Source organism: Chaetura pelagica, unplaced genomic scaffold, assembly GCF_000747805.2.
Source record: "Chaetura pelagica isolate M959 unplaced genomic scaffold, ChaPel_1.0 scaffold31, whole genome shotgun sequence".
Taxonomy (NCBI): domain Eukaryota; kingdom Metazoa; phylum Chordata; class Aves; order Apodiformes; family Apodidae; genus Chaetura; species Chaetura pelagica.
The window spans coordinates 2,308,374-2,330,756 of NW_009952481.1; the positions used below are offsets into that span (position 1 = coordinate 2,308,374).

General features: G+C 35.9%; 1 protein-coding gene across 1 annotated transcript; it reads left to right on the plus strand.

Annotated features, from left to right (window-relative positions):
- The first annotated feature begins 1,338 nt into the window (after positions 1 to 1,338).
- Positions 1,339 to 22,149, plus strand: LMBRD2 (LMBR1 domain containing 2). Its single transcript, XM_010008731.1, is given in 18 exon segments — positions 1,339 to 1,512; positions 1,964 to 2,015; positions 2,018 to 2,042; positions 4,692 to 4,787; positions 5,492 to 5,659; positions 5,920 to 6,130; positions 9,836 to 9,910; positions 10,256 to 10,369; positions 10,987 to 11,170; positions 11,718 to 11,899; positions 12,692 to 12,825; positions 13,040 to 13,145; positions 13,876 to 13,973; positions 15,629 to 15,732; positions 16,935 to 16,981; positions 18,737 to 18,839; positions 20,159 to 20,288; positions 22,089 to 22,149. Coding segments are annotated over 18 exon segments (2,064 nt in total).
- Positions 22,150 to 22,383: the final 234 nt, after the last annotated feature.

Consider the following 22,383-nt stretch of genomic DNA (forward strand, 5'->3'; position numbering starts at 1 on the left):
ACTATTTGGAAATTAAACATGAAAGTAACAAAATGAGGGGAAACAAGTCCTTGTGGAAAAACCCAAAGAATAATGATCCAGTGTGCCTTCAAGGAAGTACTGGGATCACAAATGTTGAAATTTCTTAGTCAAAATAAGGCGATTTTCACTGCTTAGTGTGTTCATACATAACAGATCTGCTTAAGCAGACAGATTAGTAAAGGAAATGTTCACTTTAACCAATTACAAGGGATTTAAAAGTAAATTCAGGGAAATATAAGTAGTAGCACTTATTTAAAGTCCCAGTGAAAAGTGAAAGCACTGCAAATACAACAGTTGGGTAGTCATACTAAGAAAAAATCTGTTAATCAGAATGGTAATGTCCATGGAGAAGCAAGTCAAGCTGACCAGAGTGACAAACGTTTTTTTTTCCTAAATGTGTTAAGTGCCTGTGGTAAAATGATGCTTATTAAAAAGGTCATAAACAATTTAAATTATTATTTAACAAGTCAGTGAAATTTTCAATGACATATTTGTGCAGCTCACTGGCTCTTTTTATAATAGCATGCCTCTATGAAGATGTATGAACTTCTAGGCATTTCTAGCAGTCCTGACCTTAGATTTGCTAACCCAGGATGAGCAAAACAGAAGTGTGTCATGACAAAACTAGTAATGAATTAATGGAGACCTTTATTTCTCTGAAGAAGAATAGAAGAGGGATAGGAAGGTAAATTAGCTAGCATGTTGCCTCTTACTAGATGAAATTTCAAACCTAAAAGAGATACATCACTAAGTAGACTAACGTACACTCTGCTGTATTTTTGTGCTCTGTTAACTCTGAATATAGAATTTAAATGCATATTTGAGGACAGTCTGTTAACAGAGCTTTCCAGAAACATTTAATTTAAGCATTTAAACCTTTTTCTAAATCAGTTGATTTTTACTGAAAGAAAAAAAAAAAAAAAAGAGCCTAGTAGATTTTCCTTTGAAGTTCATACTGGACTAAAAAGTTAGTCTTACTCAAGGGCAGAAATTTCACTTTTGGTTCTATTGTATATCAAGAAGATGAAGAGTTGCCCTAATATGTTGCTAGAAATGACAAAATTGAAATTACATGATATTTTTATTTCTGCAGAGGACTATAAAGCACTTTCTGAAAATTATTTTCCTCTTCTGATTAGTATTCTTGTAATGAAATAAGAATAGTCTATTACTATGTTTAAAAAAGTCTTTTAAACAACTGTTTTCTGCATAAATATCTTCCAGAACTTTTAATGTAATGAAATGTCTTTTTGTTTTACAGTTCTGTTCTGCTTTCCTAAGTGAGCTGTGAAGTGTGTCTGGAGTGAACATTCAATAATGAGCGGTGCAGCTCTGGGCCTTGAGATAGTATTTGTCTTTTTTCTGGCCTTGTTCCTACTTCATCGGTATGGAGACTTCAAGAAACAGCATCGACTGGTGATCATAGCAACATTACTGGCTTGGTATCTTTGCTTTCTTATTGTATTCATACTGCCTCTGGATGTCAGTACGGTAAGGAGTTTGTGAGGTTTTTTGCTTAGTTGCATATAATGTGTGTGGTAATTTTAAAAAATAATAATTTCAGAATACAGTATCTTAAACAGCAAATAAATTTCCCTAGCATCTTCTTAAACTGGACACTTGTTACCTTTTAGAATGATAATGTTGGTGTTTACAAGTGATTTTATTTTTTGTTGATCTCATCAGATAACAAAACTATTTCACATGCTTTAGAATGTTATTACTTGTTTATAGCAATTTTTTTATCTGCTTAGGTAGCATAAAAACAAGTCTTTTACTTACTTGCCCTGCAGATTGCACATTGTCTTTAGCATTTATTACTATAATTGCTTCCAAATGCAAACCTGGAATACAGGAAATGTCTTTAAAAATGGGAATTACTGTTTATAAATAATTGTTGTACATGTTTCTGGTTATTTATGAGAGATTAATTCACTTTTAGACTATTTATAATCGGTGCAAGCTTGCTGTCAACTCCAGTCCTGCTGAAAAAAAAAATCTTATGTTACGCTTGCTCCAAGGTATCAGCTATATGTATTCTTCATTAGACTGCTTTTAAAAAGTTATTGGGGTTTTTTAGTTGTTTGTTTTTTGTTTTTATTTTTAAGTAACAGGAGTGTATTGTGTTTTTAAGATTAATAAATAAGTGTTACCAATGTGATACAGTATTTGAAGATTGTAGCATACGGAAGGGTGAGGGCAGAGGTGAAGAAAAATACATCTGCTTCTATTGTTGGTAATTTATACAGTAGTTCTGACTGATAACCTAAATATTCCTTTTATTTTTTTCCCCCCATGCTAAATTTCCTCTGTTTTGTTGTTAAATCAATAGAAGTAAGCTTTTCCAACAATCATAGAATCATAGAATGCTAGGTTGGAAGGGACCTCAAGGATTATCTGGTCCAACCTTTCTAGGTACTACTCTAGTTTATATGAGATGGCTCAGCTCCCTGTCAAGCTGGGACTTAAAACTGTCCTACTTGGGATATTTACCACACCCCTTGGGAGACTGTTACAATGTTTGAATGTCCTCATTGTGAAAAATTTACCTCTTGTGTCCAACTGGAGTCTCCCCAGGAGCAACTTGTGCCCCTTTACCCCTCGTTTTTTCCATGTGACTCCTTGTAAACAGGGAGTCTCCATCTTCCTGGTAGCCACTCTTTAAGTACTGGAACATGGCAGTAAGGTCTTCCCTAAGCCTTCTCAAGGCTGAACAAACCCAGTCCTATGAGCCTCTCCTCGTGTGTCAGGTCCTCCAGTCCTCCGACCATCCTTGTGGCCCTTCTCTGGACCCTCTCCAGCCTGTCCACATCCTTTTGGTAGAGCAGGGACCAAAACTGAACACAATACTCCAGGTGTGGTCTGACAAGCACCGACTAGAGCAGGATGATGACTTCTTTATCTGTGCTGGTGATGCCCTGGTTGATGCAGCCCAGCATCCTGTTGGCTTTCTTTGGCCCTGCAGAGCACTGTTCACTCATGTTGAGCCTGTTATCCACCAAGACCCCCAGGTCGCTTTCCACGGAGCTGCTCTCCAGCCAAGTGGATCCCAGTCTGAACTGCACTTCTGGGTTATGTGTTCTCAGGTGCAAGACCTTACAATTCTTCCCATTGAACTTCATTAAGTTTCTGCTACCCCACTTCTCCAGTCTGTCTAGTTCATCTGGTATCCAGCAACCTTGATTATCTGTGAGGAGGGGCCTTGGTGAATGGGTATCTTGATTGTGCAATCTTAAATACTTTAAACCCAAAAAATCTAATTTTAAACCTTAGGAATGAAATTAGGAGGCTTGTTAATATATAAGTAGCATATCTAATTGCTTATTGTAAGTGCATATATAGGATTTATCTTGAATTTACTATATTCTACCAAAGAAACAGAACTCTGTTTGCTGTCTTCTGACAGGAAGGAAGTAATCCCTAAAGCACAGGAAATGTAGGTGAAAGTGAGCCCTTTCCATGCCTGCTGGTTCTTTAGCCTCCATAGGCCAGTTCAACATATTGTACATGTGTGCAGTGTGCTTAACTGTGATCAGAGTATTTAAGTCCATCCATGCCAGGTGTGTTGCCCCAAAGCGGAGTCCATCTGGATGTTGTGTATTGATGGGAGAACAGTAACCTGCCAGACTTAGTTAAGTAAATACAGGACATAGTTAGGTAAATACATTGTTTGGAAACCATTCAATAGCCTTTCAATTTACAGCACCAAGCCTGCCCGAGTTCAAGAAGCATTGATGTTCTCAGGCACTTGGTGTGATTCTTGGGGTGCCTTACATAGGAACAGGAGCTGGGACTCGATGATCCTGGTGGGTCCCTTCCAAGTCAGCATATTCTATGATTCTTTGATATGACTTCAGTATATCAAATAGAAATATCAACTTAGTAATGGAGCAGATACTGTGTTGGTGCAACTTGTATCTTAAAACTTTGTTTGAAACCTTCAGTCACACTACCTGTCATTCTGTAATGATTTGATAGTTTTGTGTATGTAAAAATTCACAGTTCAAGCTTAACTAGTTTGACCCTGGAAAACATCAGTTATTTCTCCACAGATACTCGTGTTACATTGACTTAATTGCCCCCTTGACTGAAAAACTCTTGTGACGTTTCTGGTCTTTGGAATCAAACACTATGTGGCAGAATAGTATTGACTCAACAAGTCAAAGTTTATATAAACTGGACTAAGTCCTGCTCGGTGACAGAAGAAACAACTAATACTCTTTTACCACTAAATGCTCTAGGTGGTAGAACTAGGTGATGAGGTTCCAAGATATTTTTTGAAAACCTACTGCCCTAAGGTTGGATGGTCTTCTGTCTATAAAAATGTATTTTTCTTTGCATGAAGAAAGTACTTACTGCCCAAAAAGAAAAATTGTAACCTTAAGTTGCTTAATTATTTACTTTTCTTTTGTCAGAGCTACTGTTATTTTCTCTAAGAAAGCTGTCTTGTCCATATACATTATTTGCAGTGATGAGAATGATAAATATTTTTAAGTGACAATTTAGGTTATTTACTTCTAGGATGGTTTATGGTTGATTGCTTACTCCAACAGTAGTCTTTTACTTGTCTGTTATTTTCAAAGACCTTTCTAGATAGGGGAATTTTTTATAAAATATTTTTTATACTCTTGGCCCTACGACTAACAATAAACTTCTTTACAATGTTGCAGTAAGCAAAAGTGTTTCAAACCATGGAGTTATATTCCTAACGGAATTATGCCAATTTTCTGGCGTGTTGTATATTGGACATCACAGTTCTTGACCTGGTAAGTAAGACAAAATAATATGACAAAGACTATGATTTAGGTATTTTTAAGTGCAACATCTCAACTGTCATAGCATACTCTTAAAGAATATATATCACTGTTCCACAGTGTTAACTAGTCATATATTGTTTGCTAGCAGTGAAATTTCTCTTTGCTCCTTTTCACGTGGAAACAATTTAACCTTGGTTCACTTTTATACTTGAAACTGAGCAATTTACACATAGAAGTGTAGGTGTTTATGAATTGATTGTTTGGGAAAAAAAAATGAGTTTAGGCCACTGGACACCAAAATAATTCCATTAATAAGTTGGGTAATTTTTTATTAATACTGTAAATTATTTGGTACACTGTATAAAGCTGTAGCTGTAGTTAGAGCAGATATGAGTTAGACTGAGTTGTGGTTTCTGACCAGCCTATCATCAAATAAATGCTTTTGTAGTTCAGTCAAAAATATCAGGGTTGTTATTTCTTGATTAACACAGATTTTTCATAGTAAAGCTTACTATTGTTTTTATCTGCAGCTTGTTTAAGGTTTGCCATCAAACCAGTAAATCTAGAATAAAAACATATAATGAGCTGTTTTTGTTAGAAGCTTAGGAGGCTTTAGCTTAAACACCCCTGTCTAGTATCCTGCCACTGCTAAACTTTTTTCTTTTATTTTTTGGTTGACTGATGTGGTTTGATTTTGTTTGCTCTCCTCCTAGGATTCTGCTGCCATTCATGCAGTCATATGCTAGATCAGGAGGGTTCTCCATTACTGGAAAGATTAAAACTGCGTTGATTGAGAATGCAATCTATTATGGCACTTACTTACTGATTTTTGGAGCATTTTTAATATACGTCGCGGTAAACCCAAACTTCAATTTACAATGGTAAGAATAATGTGAGAGCTTACATGAGGTGTCATGGCGAATCTCTTCCGAAGATTAAATGGGTCTTTAAATATGGCCCAGTAGCACACTGGCCCTGTGTAAGAATCACAGATGATGCTAAGTCTATTCCTGTAAACTTGAAAGCCATATTGGTGCATGAATACTTCAAAGTTGCTTTCTTGTAGGTGGAGTAGGAGGATGTTGGCTGGTTGGTTGTTGTGTTTTGTTTTTCTGTTTTTGCAGCTGCTTTTTTTCCTTAGGAATCAACTTCAGACGATTGGGATAGCTGCTGCAAACACATGGGGTCTTTTTCTTCTTGTGTTGCTTTTGGGTTATGGCTTGGTGGAAATTCCCCGTTCTCACTGGAATGGGGCCAAGAGGGGTTATCTACTCATGAAGACCTATTTCAAAGCTGCCAAACTTATGACTGAAAAAGCAGATGCAGAGGAGAATTTAGAGGATATTATGGAGGTAAGTAACTAGCTTCAGCTATTAAGTAAGTGGAGGCTGCTGTTAATTATTTCTGAAATTCCTGGTGTTGGGCACTTTTGGCAAGAAAATGTAAATAGCAGGAACTTGATGTGACATATCAGAAAATTCAGAAAATCAACATAGTGTTCCACTTGAGGATGCTCAATAAAAATAGTTCCTGATGTGAAGATCTTGTCGACACGATAGCCATGGTAGCTTGGGAGCCATTCTTTGTTGCATTGTATTACTTTTTGACCCTTTTGGAGTAATATTGCTAACTAATTAATAACATGCCAGAGGTTATTTGAAAATATAGTGTTCAGATGTTTCACTATTGTTTATGCGATTTGGGTATGTCTGATTTTATGCTGCGCTTCCAGCATAATTCTGGAATCTTAACAAGAGTTTCCAGATTGGATTTACAGAATCATGGTATGTGCTCTTTGAGAGGAAACTATATAGATCATTGTTTTTTTCAGAGTTTTTTCTTTTGGGAGTGCAGTTACTGATATTTGTGAGTGAGCAATAGGCTCTAATGTAGTTCAAGAACAGAATGTAAATCATAGAATCATAGAACAGTTCAGGTTGGAAACGACCCCTGGGATTGCTGAGTACAATCATCATCCCTACTCTACAAAGTTCTTCCCTAAACCATATCCACCAACACCACATCCAAACCACCCTCAAAATGTCCAGGGATGGTGACTCCCTGGGCAAGTGCAACACATCGAATAGCTGTTCCCTGTTCTGCTCTGATACCATCGTTTGAAAATAATACTTACTCAGTATCCAACACTACTTGGCTTCTTCAAATACATTGCAGATAAAACTAACACTAGAGGCAATGTAGGCTTACTCCTAAATGAGGTGCCTGCCCTGGATAGAGAGCAGAGAATATAAAGAAGGCTGGGTTACTCACTACTTTCTTTGTCTTTGTCTTTACTGCTGGAGACTGCCCTCAGGAGCCCCAGACCCCTGAAGCCCCAGAGGAAGTCAGAATGAAGGAGGAATTTACCTTGGTTGATGAGGACTGGGCTAGTGATCAGTTAAGCAGTCTGGACATCCATAAATCTATTGGTCCTGATGGAATGCACCTATGGGTGCTGAGGAAGCTGTCAGAGGTCATTGCTATTCAATATTTTAATCAACAACCTGGGTGAGGGAACGGAGTGTGCCCTCAGCAAATTTGCTGATGACACTAAACTGGGAGGAGTGGCTGACACACCAGAAGGCTGTGCTGCCATTCAGTGAGACCTGGACAGGCTGGAGAGTTGGTAGGGGAGAAACTTGATGAAATTCGGTAAGGGCAAGCGTAGAGTCTTGCATCTGGGGAAGAACAACCCCGTGTACCAGTACAGGTTGGGGGCTGACCTGCTGGAGAGCAGTGTAGGAGAAAGGGACTTGGGGGTCCCGGTGGACAGGAGGATGACCATGAGCCAGCAATGTGCCCCTGTGGCCAAGAAGGCCAATGGCATCCTGGGGTGCATTGAAAAGGGTGAGGTTAATAGGTCCAGAGAGGTTCTCCTCCCCCTCTATTGTGCCTTGGTGAGGCCACATCTGGAATATTGTGTCCAGTTCTGGGTGCCTTATTTCAAGAAGGACAGGGAACTGCTTGAAAGAGTCCAGTGCAGGGCCACAGAGATGGTGAAGGGAGTGGAACATCTCCCTTATGAGGAAAGGCTGAGGGAGCTGGATCTCTTTAGCTTGGGGAAGAGGCGACTGAGGGGCAACCTCATCAATGTTTACAAATATGTTAAGGGCAAGTGTCAGGAGGATGGAGCCAGGCTTTTTTCAGTGATGTCCAGTGATAGGACAAGGGGCAATGGGTGCAAACTGGAACATAGGAGGTTCCACATAAACATCAGAAAAACCTTCTTTCCTATGAGAGTGACAGAGCCCTGGAACAGGCTGCCCAGAGAAGCTGTGGAGTCTCCTTCTCTGGAGACATTCAAACCCACCTGGACACGTTCCTGTGTGATGTGCTCTGGGTGATCCTGCTCTGGCAGGGGGGATGGACTAGATGATCTTTCAAGGTCTGTTCCAACACCTAAAATTCTGTGATTCTATGTGATTCTATGATAATACTTCTGAAGAGTTGTAAGGTAAGGTGGTAACTTCTGTGATATGTCAGCATAAAATAATAGTAGAATCTTTTATCTGCAGTGGTAGCACTTTCAAGAAATTGCTAGAAACATCTGAGGGAGACATAACTACAAAGCATACTAGAAAAAGAGTAACAAAACTTTTGTTTACCACTAGTACTTAGAACAGAACAGAATAGATGAGTATATTCCAGTTGGAAGAGACCTGTATCATCTAGTCCGACTGTCTGACTACTTTAGGGCTGACCAAAAGTTAAAACAAATTATTAAGAATGTCATTCAGATGCATGGAGTGCTCTTCTCCCTGGTATCTTATGGTAGTCTGAATGTTGTGCTAAGCTCTTCAGTCTTGTGGTGACAGCCTTAATATGGGCCCCAGGGAAGCAGCAAACTTCCCTGAAAAGAGGGTCTTATACTAGACTACTGTCTTGAACTGGAGTGTCCTTTAAGTCAGATAAGATAACTGACAGATTCTGAGGTTATGTCACACACAACATGAATTAATGTTAATTCATTAATGCATGATAAAACCTTTTTCAAGGTTTAGCACTTCACTTTTTTTCCCCCCCAATTATTTTTTTTCTTACAGTCGAGAAAAAATTGCAGTAGAATTGCAAAGCATGCCAGTGATGACTCTGAGAAGCTGATTGTAAATATTATTATTTTCTGCTGTATCAAATAATAATTTTTGTTTGTTTTTCATAATCCCACTACATAATGAAAAACTTCTTTGCCACAGACTAAGCAGATCTCTTGTGGTCATTGTAGTCATTTCTTAAAAGATTCAGGGGGAATCCAGAATAACTGACAGGCATCTGTTAGAACATCCTTTTATATGCTAAAGAATTGTGTGTATCCCATTTAGCCTCCCTTGTCACACTAAATAAACACAATTCTTCTATCTGCTAATTATCTTATTTGACAGTGTTTCTAAACCTTTACAGTTATTTCCATCCTCCAGAATTTAGAACTTAATATGTTTATTTTTAAAGTGCTCTTTGTTACAACAATAAAAAAGCATCAAAATATTATCTCTGGATTGACAATAGGATGAAGAGCAAAATCTAGTTCTCACTAAGCCTGATAAACTGTTCGACTTCTGGTGCAACCTGTCTAGCTATTAGGCAGTATCTTTTCTTATTGATAAATGGCAAATGATCTCAGAAGTGAGCAATGTGGAAATAAATGTGTAGAAGATATAAAACTGAGTAGTGTAGAATTATATTCAGCTGCCTTTTAAAGTAATGAAAATGAAACTAAACCCAGTAAGATAGAGATTCATCATTTTAAGCTATAAATAAAACAAGAAAATATTTTCCATATCAGCATTCATGCACAGAAACACATCCTCCACGCATCAACAGAGTAATGTTTACACACAGATATTGTGGGTGGGTTTTTTTTAAAATGCACATATGTTCTTTATAAATACTCATTCAATTATCTGTTGTTAGTAAGGCTGCGGCTTTTAGGAAGTTCTGTTGTTTTAGATCTCTGATGTTATCTTTTCCATTAGCAGTGCTGTGGAACTCTTACCTGACCCTATAAAATTGTTTAATATATTTAACATCATGAAACAAATGTGTTTTTTTTTCCTCAATAGGAAGTCCGTAAAGTAAGCGAGAGTATCAAGTATAATCACCCTTTGAGAAAATGTGTTGATACAATACTGAAAAAGGTAACAAATTGCTCATCTTCAGCTATAATTGTTCAGTTGGGAGTGGGTGCTTCCTGCACTCCTGAATACTTGTACATTATTTTCTTTTCTGCTTACCATAGACTCTCTGATTGGTGTCTTCTGGTTTCTGCTCAGACTTTGAATTGTGATTCTTTGTGGTATTCTTCCTTATGATGTATGCAGTTATCTGCTGTATTTTGACATAGGTAGTATTTTAGAAACAGAAAAACCTATGCTTAGGTTGAGCTTTTCAGTTGCATGAAGGTCCCCTAACATATACACATAATTAACAAAGAGCACTTGCTGCTCTTCCATCTTTCAGTTAATTTTCCCTTTTCCTTCCAGTGTCCTACTGAGTATCAGGAGAGAATGGGTAGGAACATGGATGATTATGAAGATTTTGATGAAAGACAGAACAGTTACCCAAGTGAAAAAAGTTTGGTGAAACTTCACAAGCAGGTATATTGATAAATGAAGGAATGCCTCACTTATGCTAATATAATGAGAATAAATGCTAGTCAAATAAAGATTTTTCAGTGCACTTTACCTGAATTGCTGAGTATAGTGGGTTATAGGAATGTTACTCAACAAAAACTTTTCTCAGTGAAAGGAAACGTAGAAGTTTATTATCCCAAGTGATGTCCAGATCAAAATTTTCAATGTGTAAAAAGTGTTCTTGTTGCATTTTATCTTGACTGTGTTTTAACTGTCTGTGGGTAAGCCTTGTAATGGTTGATTAATAGTGCATTAAAAAAAAAAATTGTTAGTAAAAGCTCGGTATTCACTAAGATGCAAAAATAAAATGGCATCCTTGACAAAATAGGCTGTTACTGCTACAGGTAAGACTATGATGAGAGAACTACAAAACTTAGAAATTATGTATGTAGTCCTCTTATTATGTATGTATTTAAAGAAATAAATCATTTATTTAAAGAATTTTAAGGAATTGCTTTTTGGGTATACAGAATTAATCTTTGCAATTCTGTAATGTAGATATTTCAGGGATTTTGCAAAGCTTTTCTCTTATTTCTTGAAACTAGTATGTTGTAACCATGATTTCTTGAAATTTATTGTAGGTAATCTATTCAGTACAGAGACATCGCCGTACACAGGTTCAGTGGCAAATTCTCTTAGAACAAGCGTTTTATCTAGAAGATGTGGCAAAAAATGAAAGCAGTGCAACTCGACAGTTTGTTCATACCTTTCATTCCCAGGAACCAGAGAATAAAATTATTCAGTATTTATACACACCAACAGTTGGTAAGTGCTGTCATGCAGATTCTGAATATAGAAAGGAGTAGCTGGTACCATTTTGTAAGAAGAACCAGTTGTTTTATGCAAATGTGCATCCTAATGCATTTATGTAATGAAATAATTAATCAGGTACCGATTTATGTTCTTGACCATAAGCTTCAATTTTTTTTTTTTACAAATTTATATCAGTTATGTTGTAATAGCAAAATGTGGAGCCTTAGAAAGAAACAGCAGCTTCAAATTATTGGATCGTGGCTGCCTTCTACATTTGTGGGATATTACTGAGATGGCACCGCTCTAATAGTAAAGCAAAAGGGAAGGGGCTCATCAAGCATTAGTTTTAACTTTTAATTTGTTGTGCACTAGCAGTGAGTTATTTCCAGGATAGAGAATGTAAAAAAGCCCTGAAATTAAATGTGTGGCCCCTCGGATTCCAGCCTTGATTTTAAAGGGCCTGCATGCAAGAAGCTCAGTTTTTGTGAGGGACTTCCGTTTCTGTTTGTGTAATTTGCATTAGCACATGGTGGATGTATGTGTGTTTCTTTTTTTCCAGAGTGGTACTGGGAATGTCTTCTACGACCATGGTTTTACAGGGTGCTTGCAGTTGTTCTGGCCACATTCTCTGTAATTGTTGTGTGGTCAGAATGCACATTTTTCAGCACAAACCCTGTTTTATCGCTGTTTGCAGTTTTCATACAGCTGGCAGAGAAGACATACAATTATATATACATAGAGGTAAGTTTGAGAAAATAACAAAAATATTTTCACATAAATTGATTCGTAATAGTAGTAGATTGATTTAAACATAAAATTAATAGTCTGTCAACATTCAGAGGGTGTCTGAAATGTATAATGCCAAACTGTTTCTGTGGAGGGACTCTGTCTGCCTTTTGCCACTTTTTAGAACTCTCCGGTATGGGGTGAAGGTGTGAGCCAGTTGAGCTGAATATAATGTGTAGAGTAGTTTGTGATACATTAGCTTGGAGCTTAAGTGTCTAGACTTTGTGTCTAATTGACCATGTATGTGACTTCTCATTCCTAAACAGGAATTTGCTGCTGACCAGAAAACCTGTCACAGGCGTGGCTAGCATATGAGTGCACAAATTTATCAGTAAAGAAGCTGAGCTAGAAATTCTATTGTATTAACAAAATAAGCTGAATTGAAAACACTTGTTTTTAGCACTTATTGTGGGAATAAATGTCAAATCAGACATAGTAATTAGTGAGGCAATTACAGCATTTTCATTTACCTAACAAAAAGAAGGAAAATCAATGTTCTTAGGGTCAGTTGTGTTAGTGTAGTTCTGTTAGCGTATGTGAAGTGCAGAATGTTACATACATCCTTTTCAAACTAGTCAAAAAAGCCACCTAAAAATTCTCAGAGCTGGTGTTATTGTCCCATCTCAAAATGAAAAATTAGACTATAGTCAACCTGTAGGATGCAGAGACTTTGTGCTGAATGTACTAAAATCTTTAGTAGAGTTCTACATTCAAACAAGGTTTGTTTTATTATTTTTTTTTCCCCAGATGGCTTGTTTTCTTACAATCTTTTTCCTAAGTATCTGTGTTTACTCTACTGTCTTCAGGATCCGTGTATTTAACTATTATTACTTAGCTTCACATCATCAGACAGATGCTTACAGTCTCCTTTTCAGTGGCATGTGAGTATGTGGCATATATTTTGCAGATTTTCTGTGAAATATTCCATTGAAAATGTCCATGAAACTTCCACTTATATTCTTTCATTTATAATCATATGGGTATAAATCCTAATGAGCTGTGCATTATGATTCTGTGATATATTCAGTTATAATTTATTAATATTTTTAGTGCAAGAAATTGTTTTAAATGCTGTTACCTCTTGCATTTGTGCAGGTTATTTTGCCGTCTTACTCCACCATTATGCTTGAACTTTTTGGGCTTGACCCACATGGATGCAACAATCTCTCACAAAAACACTCAGCCAACTGCTTATACATCTGTAAGTATAGAAAATGTGCTCTTGAGCATTCTGCATGGTTTGTAGAATAGGTAAAATAATTTTAAGGACTTCTTATAATAAGATTCAGATATTGAACTTGTTTCTGCAGTATTAAACAGGATATAAATAAGCATACTGTATGATTTTGGGTAATGATTGCTAAATAGGAGTCATCAATAGCCCAATTTTTCTGTTTTGGTTCCTTTATCCTAAGAAAGTAAAATATTATACCAAAGTGTTCAGACTGTTGTTCCCTTTCTAATAACTTCAGCTTCCACTGGTTTTAGCATCTGGGTCATCTTTGTAGACTACTTGCCTCTGAAAACCAGCAAGATTCATTTTACTGAGCATCCAATTTCTGTAGGACAGTTAACAGCTCACATCTTCATTGTTAGCAAGTAGATTCCTTGTGTTGTCCAGAGACCCTTTTCACAACAGGTGAAAATATCCACCAAATTTGAAGAGGTTCTGGATTAGATGAGGCAACAAGATCTAATGCCTTAGAAACCTCTCAAGTGGATACACTCTTAGAGATGTCCTTAATGTCTGGGCATTCTGGGTCAACTGTCTGAATCACATCTGTGATAATCATACTTATTGATGTTTCAGTAACTGCAAACGCCTGTGGGTTTGTGTCTTGTTGACTGAAAACAGTGAGATGGCACAATCTTTATGGATATATATAGAATAAATATGGTAAGAGCTTATTTTTGTGGATTTTTTTACCTAGATAATGGGATCCATGAGGGTGCTGTCCTTCATTGCAGATGGATTCTATATATATTACCCAATGCTTGTTGTCATTCTCTGTATTGCTACATACTTTAGGTAAGTGATTGGCACTCCTCCATGGTTTTTTGTGTTAGTAATACTTGTTTCAGCAACCAGGAGGAGATTCACTTCTCCTTTTCCAGCTATTGAGTTGAGACTTATTAAAGAAAAGGGAAAACCTAAATCAGCAAATTGCTATTTATATATGTGACGTGTACATTTTAAAAGTCTCAGTTGTATCAACTCATCACTGAGTTATGGGGATTTTTTCCCCATTAAATTGCATTGCTATATTTTGATATCTGATCTGTTCAAACTTTGGAGCTCACAGACATTTAGTTTAAAATTAACTAGAGAAGTTAATGTTTTCAGGAAGGTTTACTAATAAACTAAGAAGCATTAGCAGAACCTTTAGGTAATGAATATTTCTGATCCATTAACCGACTCCCACTTTGAAGGCACAATGATTTAAATAATCTCATTGTGTTACCTTATGCCACAGTTGCAGGCTGGAAGGTTAATTAAAGAAAATACCATTACATGCTTGCTTTATCCTTACATTTCAAAATGTCTGCCTTTTGGCCATTGTAAGAGTAGAGATACTTTTGATCTGATGTTGCTTGGCTAATTTTATGTTTGCTGCTTCAGTTTCGCAGTACCATTCAGTCAGAATCCATGTGTAAATTTTGGGTCATGTAGAATGTAGTTAAAAGCCTTCAAAGTCCATTAATACCTTATGTGCATCCATCCATACTAAGATGACAGGGATCCAGTCCTAGATTTTCCCTGCATACTTTCAGGCAAAAAAAAACCCCAAAGCATCCACAAAAAGCAAACAGGAAAGCCAACGACAAAAAAATAGTTTGTGTGACTTCTTGTCCATGATCATCCTGAGTATTGAATGCAACAGTGAATGAACAAAAATAAACTAAAGGAGAGGAAACTGAAATTTAATGCTTGAAATACAATGCTCTGTAATAATTTAGATACTGGTAAAACTGAATCTTCAGTTAAAATGTATCAAGGAAATCTGTCTCCCTTGTTTAATCCATCAGTCTTAAAGTTCAGGTAGTCTCCAGTTTGGAGAGAGGAAAATAACAAAACCATCAGTTGTGTTCTCCAGTGTGAAGTTGAAAAGGTGAAAGTTGTTTAATGCTATCTAGTTCCAGAAATAGCTTGAAAAAGGTGGAGCAAGCTTATTATCTTGCTGCAGCCTGATGGGTATCAGAAATGTCAGCAGGCATCCTTACAGCTAAAAGAGCATGATACATGTTTCTCCTGTGTAAACCTGAGATGAAGGTAGCTTTCCTATGTTATTACTGTTTCAAAAACACAGAAATCATAATAGGCATAATTTTTGTAGTAATTGTCTTCTGGCAAAGAAAAATAAATTACATGTAAGATGTATAAATTCTATTATATCTGGAAACATTTCAAGCAATTGCTTTATTTTAAATAATTTGCAGTATTCTCAGACTATAGGGATTTAGCTCTCTTTTTGGAAAAGATTATTCTATCACATCCAATTGTATTTAGGAATGTGTGACCATTCTGAGTTATCTGATTTCTTAGTATAATTATCTGTCTTCTATATTGCATTTTTACTTGAATTGTCCATACATTTCCAAATACTTCATTTTACATTCTGCAGTGCAATATATCTAAACTTGTAAATTAAAAAAGCAAACTGCTTCTTCTGCTGCTTTTACCAGTTTAGGAACTCGTTGTTTGAATCTTCTGGGATTCCAGCAGTTCATGGGGGATAGTGAAATGACCTCTGATTTGATTGATGAAGGAAAAGAGCTAATCAGAAGAGGTAAGTTAGGTCCTATATCCCAGTCTTCCTGCTAAATGTAATATATTGTTGAATTCAATTTGTCTGAAGTGTTAAACACAAAAAAAGCATACAGCTTGTCAATAGTTTGAAAACTGTACTGAGGCAGTCTAGTGCCAAGCTGCAAGAGACTTAGAGCCTCGTGGTTGCTGTAAAGCAGTTCTGGACCTCACTTACATCTGAAGTAATGTGTCAGTTCTACTCATACAGTATTTGAATTTCAGGTATTTCCAAATGTTTTAGAGTTCAGTTAAGTGGTGCTTCTCTGAAGTAATTACTGATGTAATAATAATACCTGAGCAGGTGCTTGTGTAATCTGTCATAACGGATAGTTAGCACTTACATTGTGTTTATCATCAACAGGCATATTTTGATCTTTCTTTGTATGTGTTGATTGAGTTGCTCTCATTCTTTAATTTCCTTTAAGCTTTTTTGTTGTTTCAACTAACTGTGATTTATCAAAAAGCAATGTTATTCTGTAGAATTGTAATTGTCTCCTGTTTTGAAGAGCTATGTAATTTTTTCATGTTTATTTTTATGGAAAATGTTTTTTGATGGCTGTTTAAAGCTGTGTGGTTCTTGAGTAAATGTATAGAAATTTAAATCTCTGGATACAATGTTATATTATGGAAAACTTGCATTCTCCGTTCATACTTTAGAAAAACAAAACCAAGATTTACTTAGAATAATAGTATTTCTTTATTTCAAGAAAGGAATCTCTCTCATTCCCATAAGCAAGAGGTTACTGTTTCTTTGGTACTATCATGTCACACTTCCAGCTTAATAGCAGAGAAGGTTACAAACCATTTGGGTCAGTCATACTTTGGGCCTCACAAAACTTCAGCAAGATTTTGGTTCAATAATGCTGCAGTTTATTCTTAATGTCATACCTTTTCCAACTATTTCTGATATGCTGTGGTTTGTGGTTTGGTATTTTTTTTTTGCTTTCCCAGCTGGTATCCAAATGTTATGCCTTGACCCAAGATAGCATTATAAGTAATTAATTTTAATGGGAGACTTCATAACGATAGACAGGGAGTTTGTGCTTTGTTTTTATTTAATTGTATAAGCCACCTCTTTAAATAAGAATCTTCCCTAATTAACTTTGAATTTCCATTGTTTAAAAAAATACTGGTAATTGTTTTTATTTTACGGTGCTCAGACAATTTTTTTTTTATTTATAGAGAAAAGAAAACGACAAAGGCAGGAAGAAGGTGAAAACAGAAGGAGGGTATGATACTATATTACCTGATTATAATATTAATATGCTGTAATATATGGCAGGATTTGCCATTACTGTTTAATTCAGCATAATCTGTTCCACAATTAGATAAGTCTCTAATAATCGATGGAATCAGCTGAATCTTGCAAAATAGTCTTGGCTGAGGAGAAAAAATAATTTACTTTTTTATTAGAGTGAGTCTTGCCTCACTACTTGGAAATTTATTCTACTCACTGTGCTTTGAGAACCATGTGTGCCAATAGGTATAAAAAGCAATAGAAGGTGTCCTGATTTCTAGGTTGGAGAGTAATCTGAAATGGTTTATTGTCAGTCTCTTATGTTGATACTGCTCTGCTTGACATAATTGCAGTTGCAGTGTCAACTTACCCATTGCTTTGTGTGCTCACTGGAAGATAATTGGCACAGATTTTTATTTTTTTTTCAGAGGAGAGAATTGCCTTTAGGACAGAATGAATGCTGTTACCACTGAGCAACAAGCAGAATGTTTGATTCAAATTGAACTCTTGAGTGCATACTGAATTGAAAGATTTGGAATAAAACCTAATAAAACCTAATTCAGGCAACTTCATTTTAACAATAGCTTTAGTTTTTCATGAATTTGTAACATTTTGAATTTAGCATAGAGCATCTCAATCAAAGAGTTAAACTGAAAGGAGGCTTGCAAAAAAAGAACTGACTAAAGGAAGAGAAAAGTATTTTGTGCAGAAAAGCAAGATAATACTGGGACTAAAATCTCTTGGGTTTTCAAGCTCAAGAATACTTCAATTATAGGTGACAGCCATTACTGCATAGAACTGATCCTCTTGCCCCCCATCTTGTAACTTTTGAGCTCAAACTTGTGAAACCAAGTAGTAGCAAATGTTTGATGCATTCAGTATACACTGAAATGATCTGACATTACACAACACTTTTAGTTCAAGAGCAAACTCAACTTTAGATGTTACTTGGCTTTGAGTGCATTAGATACTCTAGCAGCACATACATGCTTGAAAATTGTAGGGCTTTTAAGAGTGTTGTCTTTTACAGGAGCATGATTAAATGCTTGATCCTTCTGCAGCTTAGAAGTGTAACATATGGCATAAATTAGCACTGTATACCTATTCCTACCAGTCCATAATCTGGGATCTAGGTATAAATCTGAAGTATATAAAAGTTTTTTGAGCAATTGGAAAAGTCTATTGAGATGCGAAGTTGTGTCTTCATAAAAGCATGAAACATTTTCTTCTTTAGCATTTCATTATACTTGATACTAAGATGTTTACATACTAAAACATGATGGAGTGGAATGGAAACACAACAACAAGCTTGGTAAACATGGCCAGTCCAAATTTGTTTTGATGCTATCTGTGTCTGATTATTTTACCATTCTACCACTAGATGGAAGTAGAAATTTAAAAAAGCAACGTTCCTATTGTAACTTGAAGCAGTTGAGTGAACTTAGAGTGCAGATTTAATGTGCTGTTTGTTTTCTAAAGACTTTTTTCTAGAAAAAGAACAGTTACGGTAACCAGTTTAGTTAAGGACATGTATTGAGTTTAAAAGAAAACAGAAATTCTTCCTGTATCAAGATACTGTACAGGAACATTTTTGAAGTATTACTTTAATAGTCTGATGTGATCAACCAATTAGCTATAAATTGTGGGTCTGGAAGATTTCTTGATCCTGCTTATTATGCTTTTGTTGTGTTACTTTTTCTTCACAGATGATGTTTCCTTTGTTTGTTGTTTTTTTTCCTCTCTCCAGGAATGGAAGGAGCGATATGGAAATAGAGACGATTCTACTAGAAACAGAGTTGTCCACACAGACCAAAAAGAATCCAGCTTCTCAGAGACCAGCACCAATAGAGGTAAGGTTTGTGGGTTTTGGAGAGACTTTGTTTTGGTTATTTTTATAGTATCTTGTCTGCCCAACACTGGCTGTGTGAGCAGTTTCAAATAGCTTTTTGTCTTAGATGATGTGGTGATACATTCCCTTCTGTAGCAAAATGCCATCTTGCCCATTAAAGACACCTCAAAAGAGGTGCTGTATTTCTTCCCGTCTTCAAAATTTCCATCTAGTAGAGGTTGGAGATTCTGGCTGGTCTCAGTTACTTGATTTTATGGGATGTATAATGATTGCAATAGAGTAGCAGTTGTCAGCAAAGATACTTTATTTAGGATCCGTCTTGAGGGTGGGAGTTGTATATCTTAAAATTTACCTCCTGTAGTTGCAAATGAATTCCCTGACTGGAATAATGAAACCAGCAACTAAACGTCCAACAAGTGTAAAGCCAGTAACATACCACATAAGCATATACATGTTCATTTAATGGTATCTGTTCTTTTTTTCTGGATTCGCTAAACTTCCAAAAAGTTAATTTGTCACAATGGTAATGTTTTTTGTGTACTTTGTGTGCTCTTGTAAACTAACAAACAACAAGTGATAAATGAAACTGAAAAAAAAGTAGGAAAAAAATAGGGAGGAGAGAAACTTTGAACATGCTTTTGAGACAATTCTATTACATTTCTCCATCCTCTTTACAAAATTGAAGACCCAGATTTTCTGTGACAGACTAGCGGAAACCATATGAAGTTGGATTTTAATGTTAGCCATATGAATATGTACCATTCCAACACCAAAAGAAACCTTAAGTACTGGCCTGGTTAAGGAGGCAGAGTGAGCTGCAGAACATCTACATTTCATTAATTCATGAGATGGCCTCTTTAAAAAAAAAAAGACCAAACAAGCAATAAAAAAGCCCCAGCTAGCTTAATTAAAGTGGGAAGTCGGGAAGATGAATGGATGATTGATTGATTTAAAAATAATGTTTGTATATGGCTACTTATTTTCTTTTACTTTTCTGCAAAGTCAATTTCTTCTTACGTGAGGGGCAAAAGGAAAGTTATAGTTAGGTTGCTATGGAGCTAAAAAAAATGAAATACCATGAATTTGAGCATGTTGCTGGGTTTGGTTTAATATTGAATCTACTTTAAGTCATTACACTTACACTTTGGATTAGATATTATTATTATTGATATTATTGTTTTTATTATTATTGTTGTTGTTGTTATTATTATTATTATTTGGATGAGCAAATTATTATTCTGATCTTTTAAGTCTGATGTCTCCACATTCCAAGGTGTTCATAGAGAAAATCAGTGTCTTTCCTTCCTTTTACCTGTTCAGCATTATCAAAGTATACCCGATCAAATGGCAGGACCGAAAGAGATAGAATAGAACTCCTCCAGGATGCAGAACCTTTGGATTTTAATGCAGACTCAATTAATGATGACCCACTTGAATCAGATTCAGGAAGGTAAGTGATCATCTGTGTTATGCACAATTAAAGGATACTAATTTAGTCTGTCTTCTGACCTATGGCAGCTACATCAGTTGGTTTCATAATAATAGTTTTGTAAACAAAATTTATCATCTCATACAGCTCTTTTCCTCTCATCCTTTTCCTCCATGTTTTGGGAATTTTTTTGAAACCAATTGAAACCTGAAATGTTTTCAGTTTTTTAGAATTGTCTGAGTAAGATTTGAGTTCCATATAATTTTTTATATTGGCATTATCTGAAAAATACTGTATACCATCCAGAAAACTGGAGAATTACCTGCATATCTACAATAGTTTTAAGGTTTTTTTTTATTTCCTACAAGACTTCAGAAAGCTCACTTGATTTCCCTGTATAAAAACCATCACAAAGGGCTGTACGGAAGAAAACAGAGTATTACAGGACCAGCAGTAGCAGCAGTACACCTGGGCATCAGATTTTGGAACTACTGAAGTAAATTAAAATTGGTTTATTGAACAAAAAGTCAGACTGCACAGTGTAGCTCTGTCTGTAATAGAGAATTCTGAGAGTCTGTGGATGTGATTGCAGTACCAAATTCCCTAAGTCGTGAAATGGAGTATTTTATATAACTGCTAAGCTCTGTTCATATTTAAGAAGCAATACATTTTAGGGGCCCTTTTTTATCCAGCTAGATATGATGCCGAACCATGTAATGATAAATAATTTAAATTCCCTTATAAAAAGTCATAGTTCACATTATTTTTCGGCTAGAACTAGCCTACCCAAATGTCATAATACAACGTCAACAAATTAATTCCAGTTAAATACACTGCTGGGTGTGTATTCAGTGGTTGATTCATTTTTACCATGTTCATTTTTATCAACAGCTAAATGGAGTAGTATGCTGTCACCGCATTTCAAAAGTTGGTTTGTTTTAAGCACAAGAGTTTAAATAGCAGCTAGCCTACCAGTCTATCAGCTATTGACTTCTATACAGTGTGAAAGGGATAATTGTCTACAAAAATAGGAATATGCATATGTTACATGACAGCAAATACTTTTCAGGTACAGTGTCTGAAGTCCCGTGTGGACTTAGCAGAGTGGAACGCTCTGAACTTTTTCTTTAAAAACAAAATCTGGAGCTTAGTTGAGCTTTCCTCTAATAACCTGCATTTAACTTCATAGAGGTAATAAAGAAAGAATAATAGCATATGAAACTCCAATTAATTTAAAAATAGCCTGTGTGACATCGATTTTTAAAACTGTAAGCCCATCAATAATTACAGCATTATAAGACAGTAAGAGTACCAGGGACACAGGAGGTACGTTGTGCTTACATTGGAACTTTTTTGTACTTTAAAAATGCTCTTAAAATAAATTTGACCAACAATTTGCAAGGCTTCTTTCTTCCCAACTAAATATGCAGCCATTTGTTTTTGTTATCTTTGATACTCTTATTTCTCCTGGGAATATCCAGTGCAATGTTCTGTTAATCACCCAGACTACCTGTGGATATTGATTTGTCTTGTTTAAAAAAAAATAATTCTGTTCAACAAAAGTATTCAACTTGTTTCCTTTGTATCAGGAAACAAGGTTATTTAAGAGTCCCAGTATTCATATAATTTTTTCCTGATTACATGAGATTTAATTTAGTGACTGCCTGCCAAACTGTCACGGAAACAGAAATTCAGTAGAACTTCAGATCTTGTAATTAATTAAGAGTTATGGAGTAATAGTGCAGTGAGACTTAAATAATTTAATCAGATTATTTTTCTATTTCCTGTGTTACTTTCTCATTTTTAAAATAAATTCTGCAGGTACCAGCCTGGTGGAAGATACCTGTCAATGTCTCGAAGCAAAATATTTGATGATGTCTAAACTTCTTGAAGCGAAAGAAGATTCAGTGGAAATATATCTCCTACTCATTGCCTGGAAATACTGTATTTGCAAAATATTGCTGAACTAGAAAAGACCATTTTTGTTCAAAAAAAAAGAATATGAAGGAACAACTATTTTGGAAATGCACTTGTAGGATGACTTTACTACTTATGACAAGAATATGCTTCCTCTGTTGTAGATATTGTTGTGTATCAGTGTGGGCTTTTGTGTTAT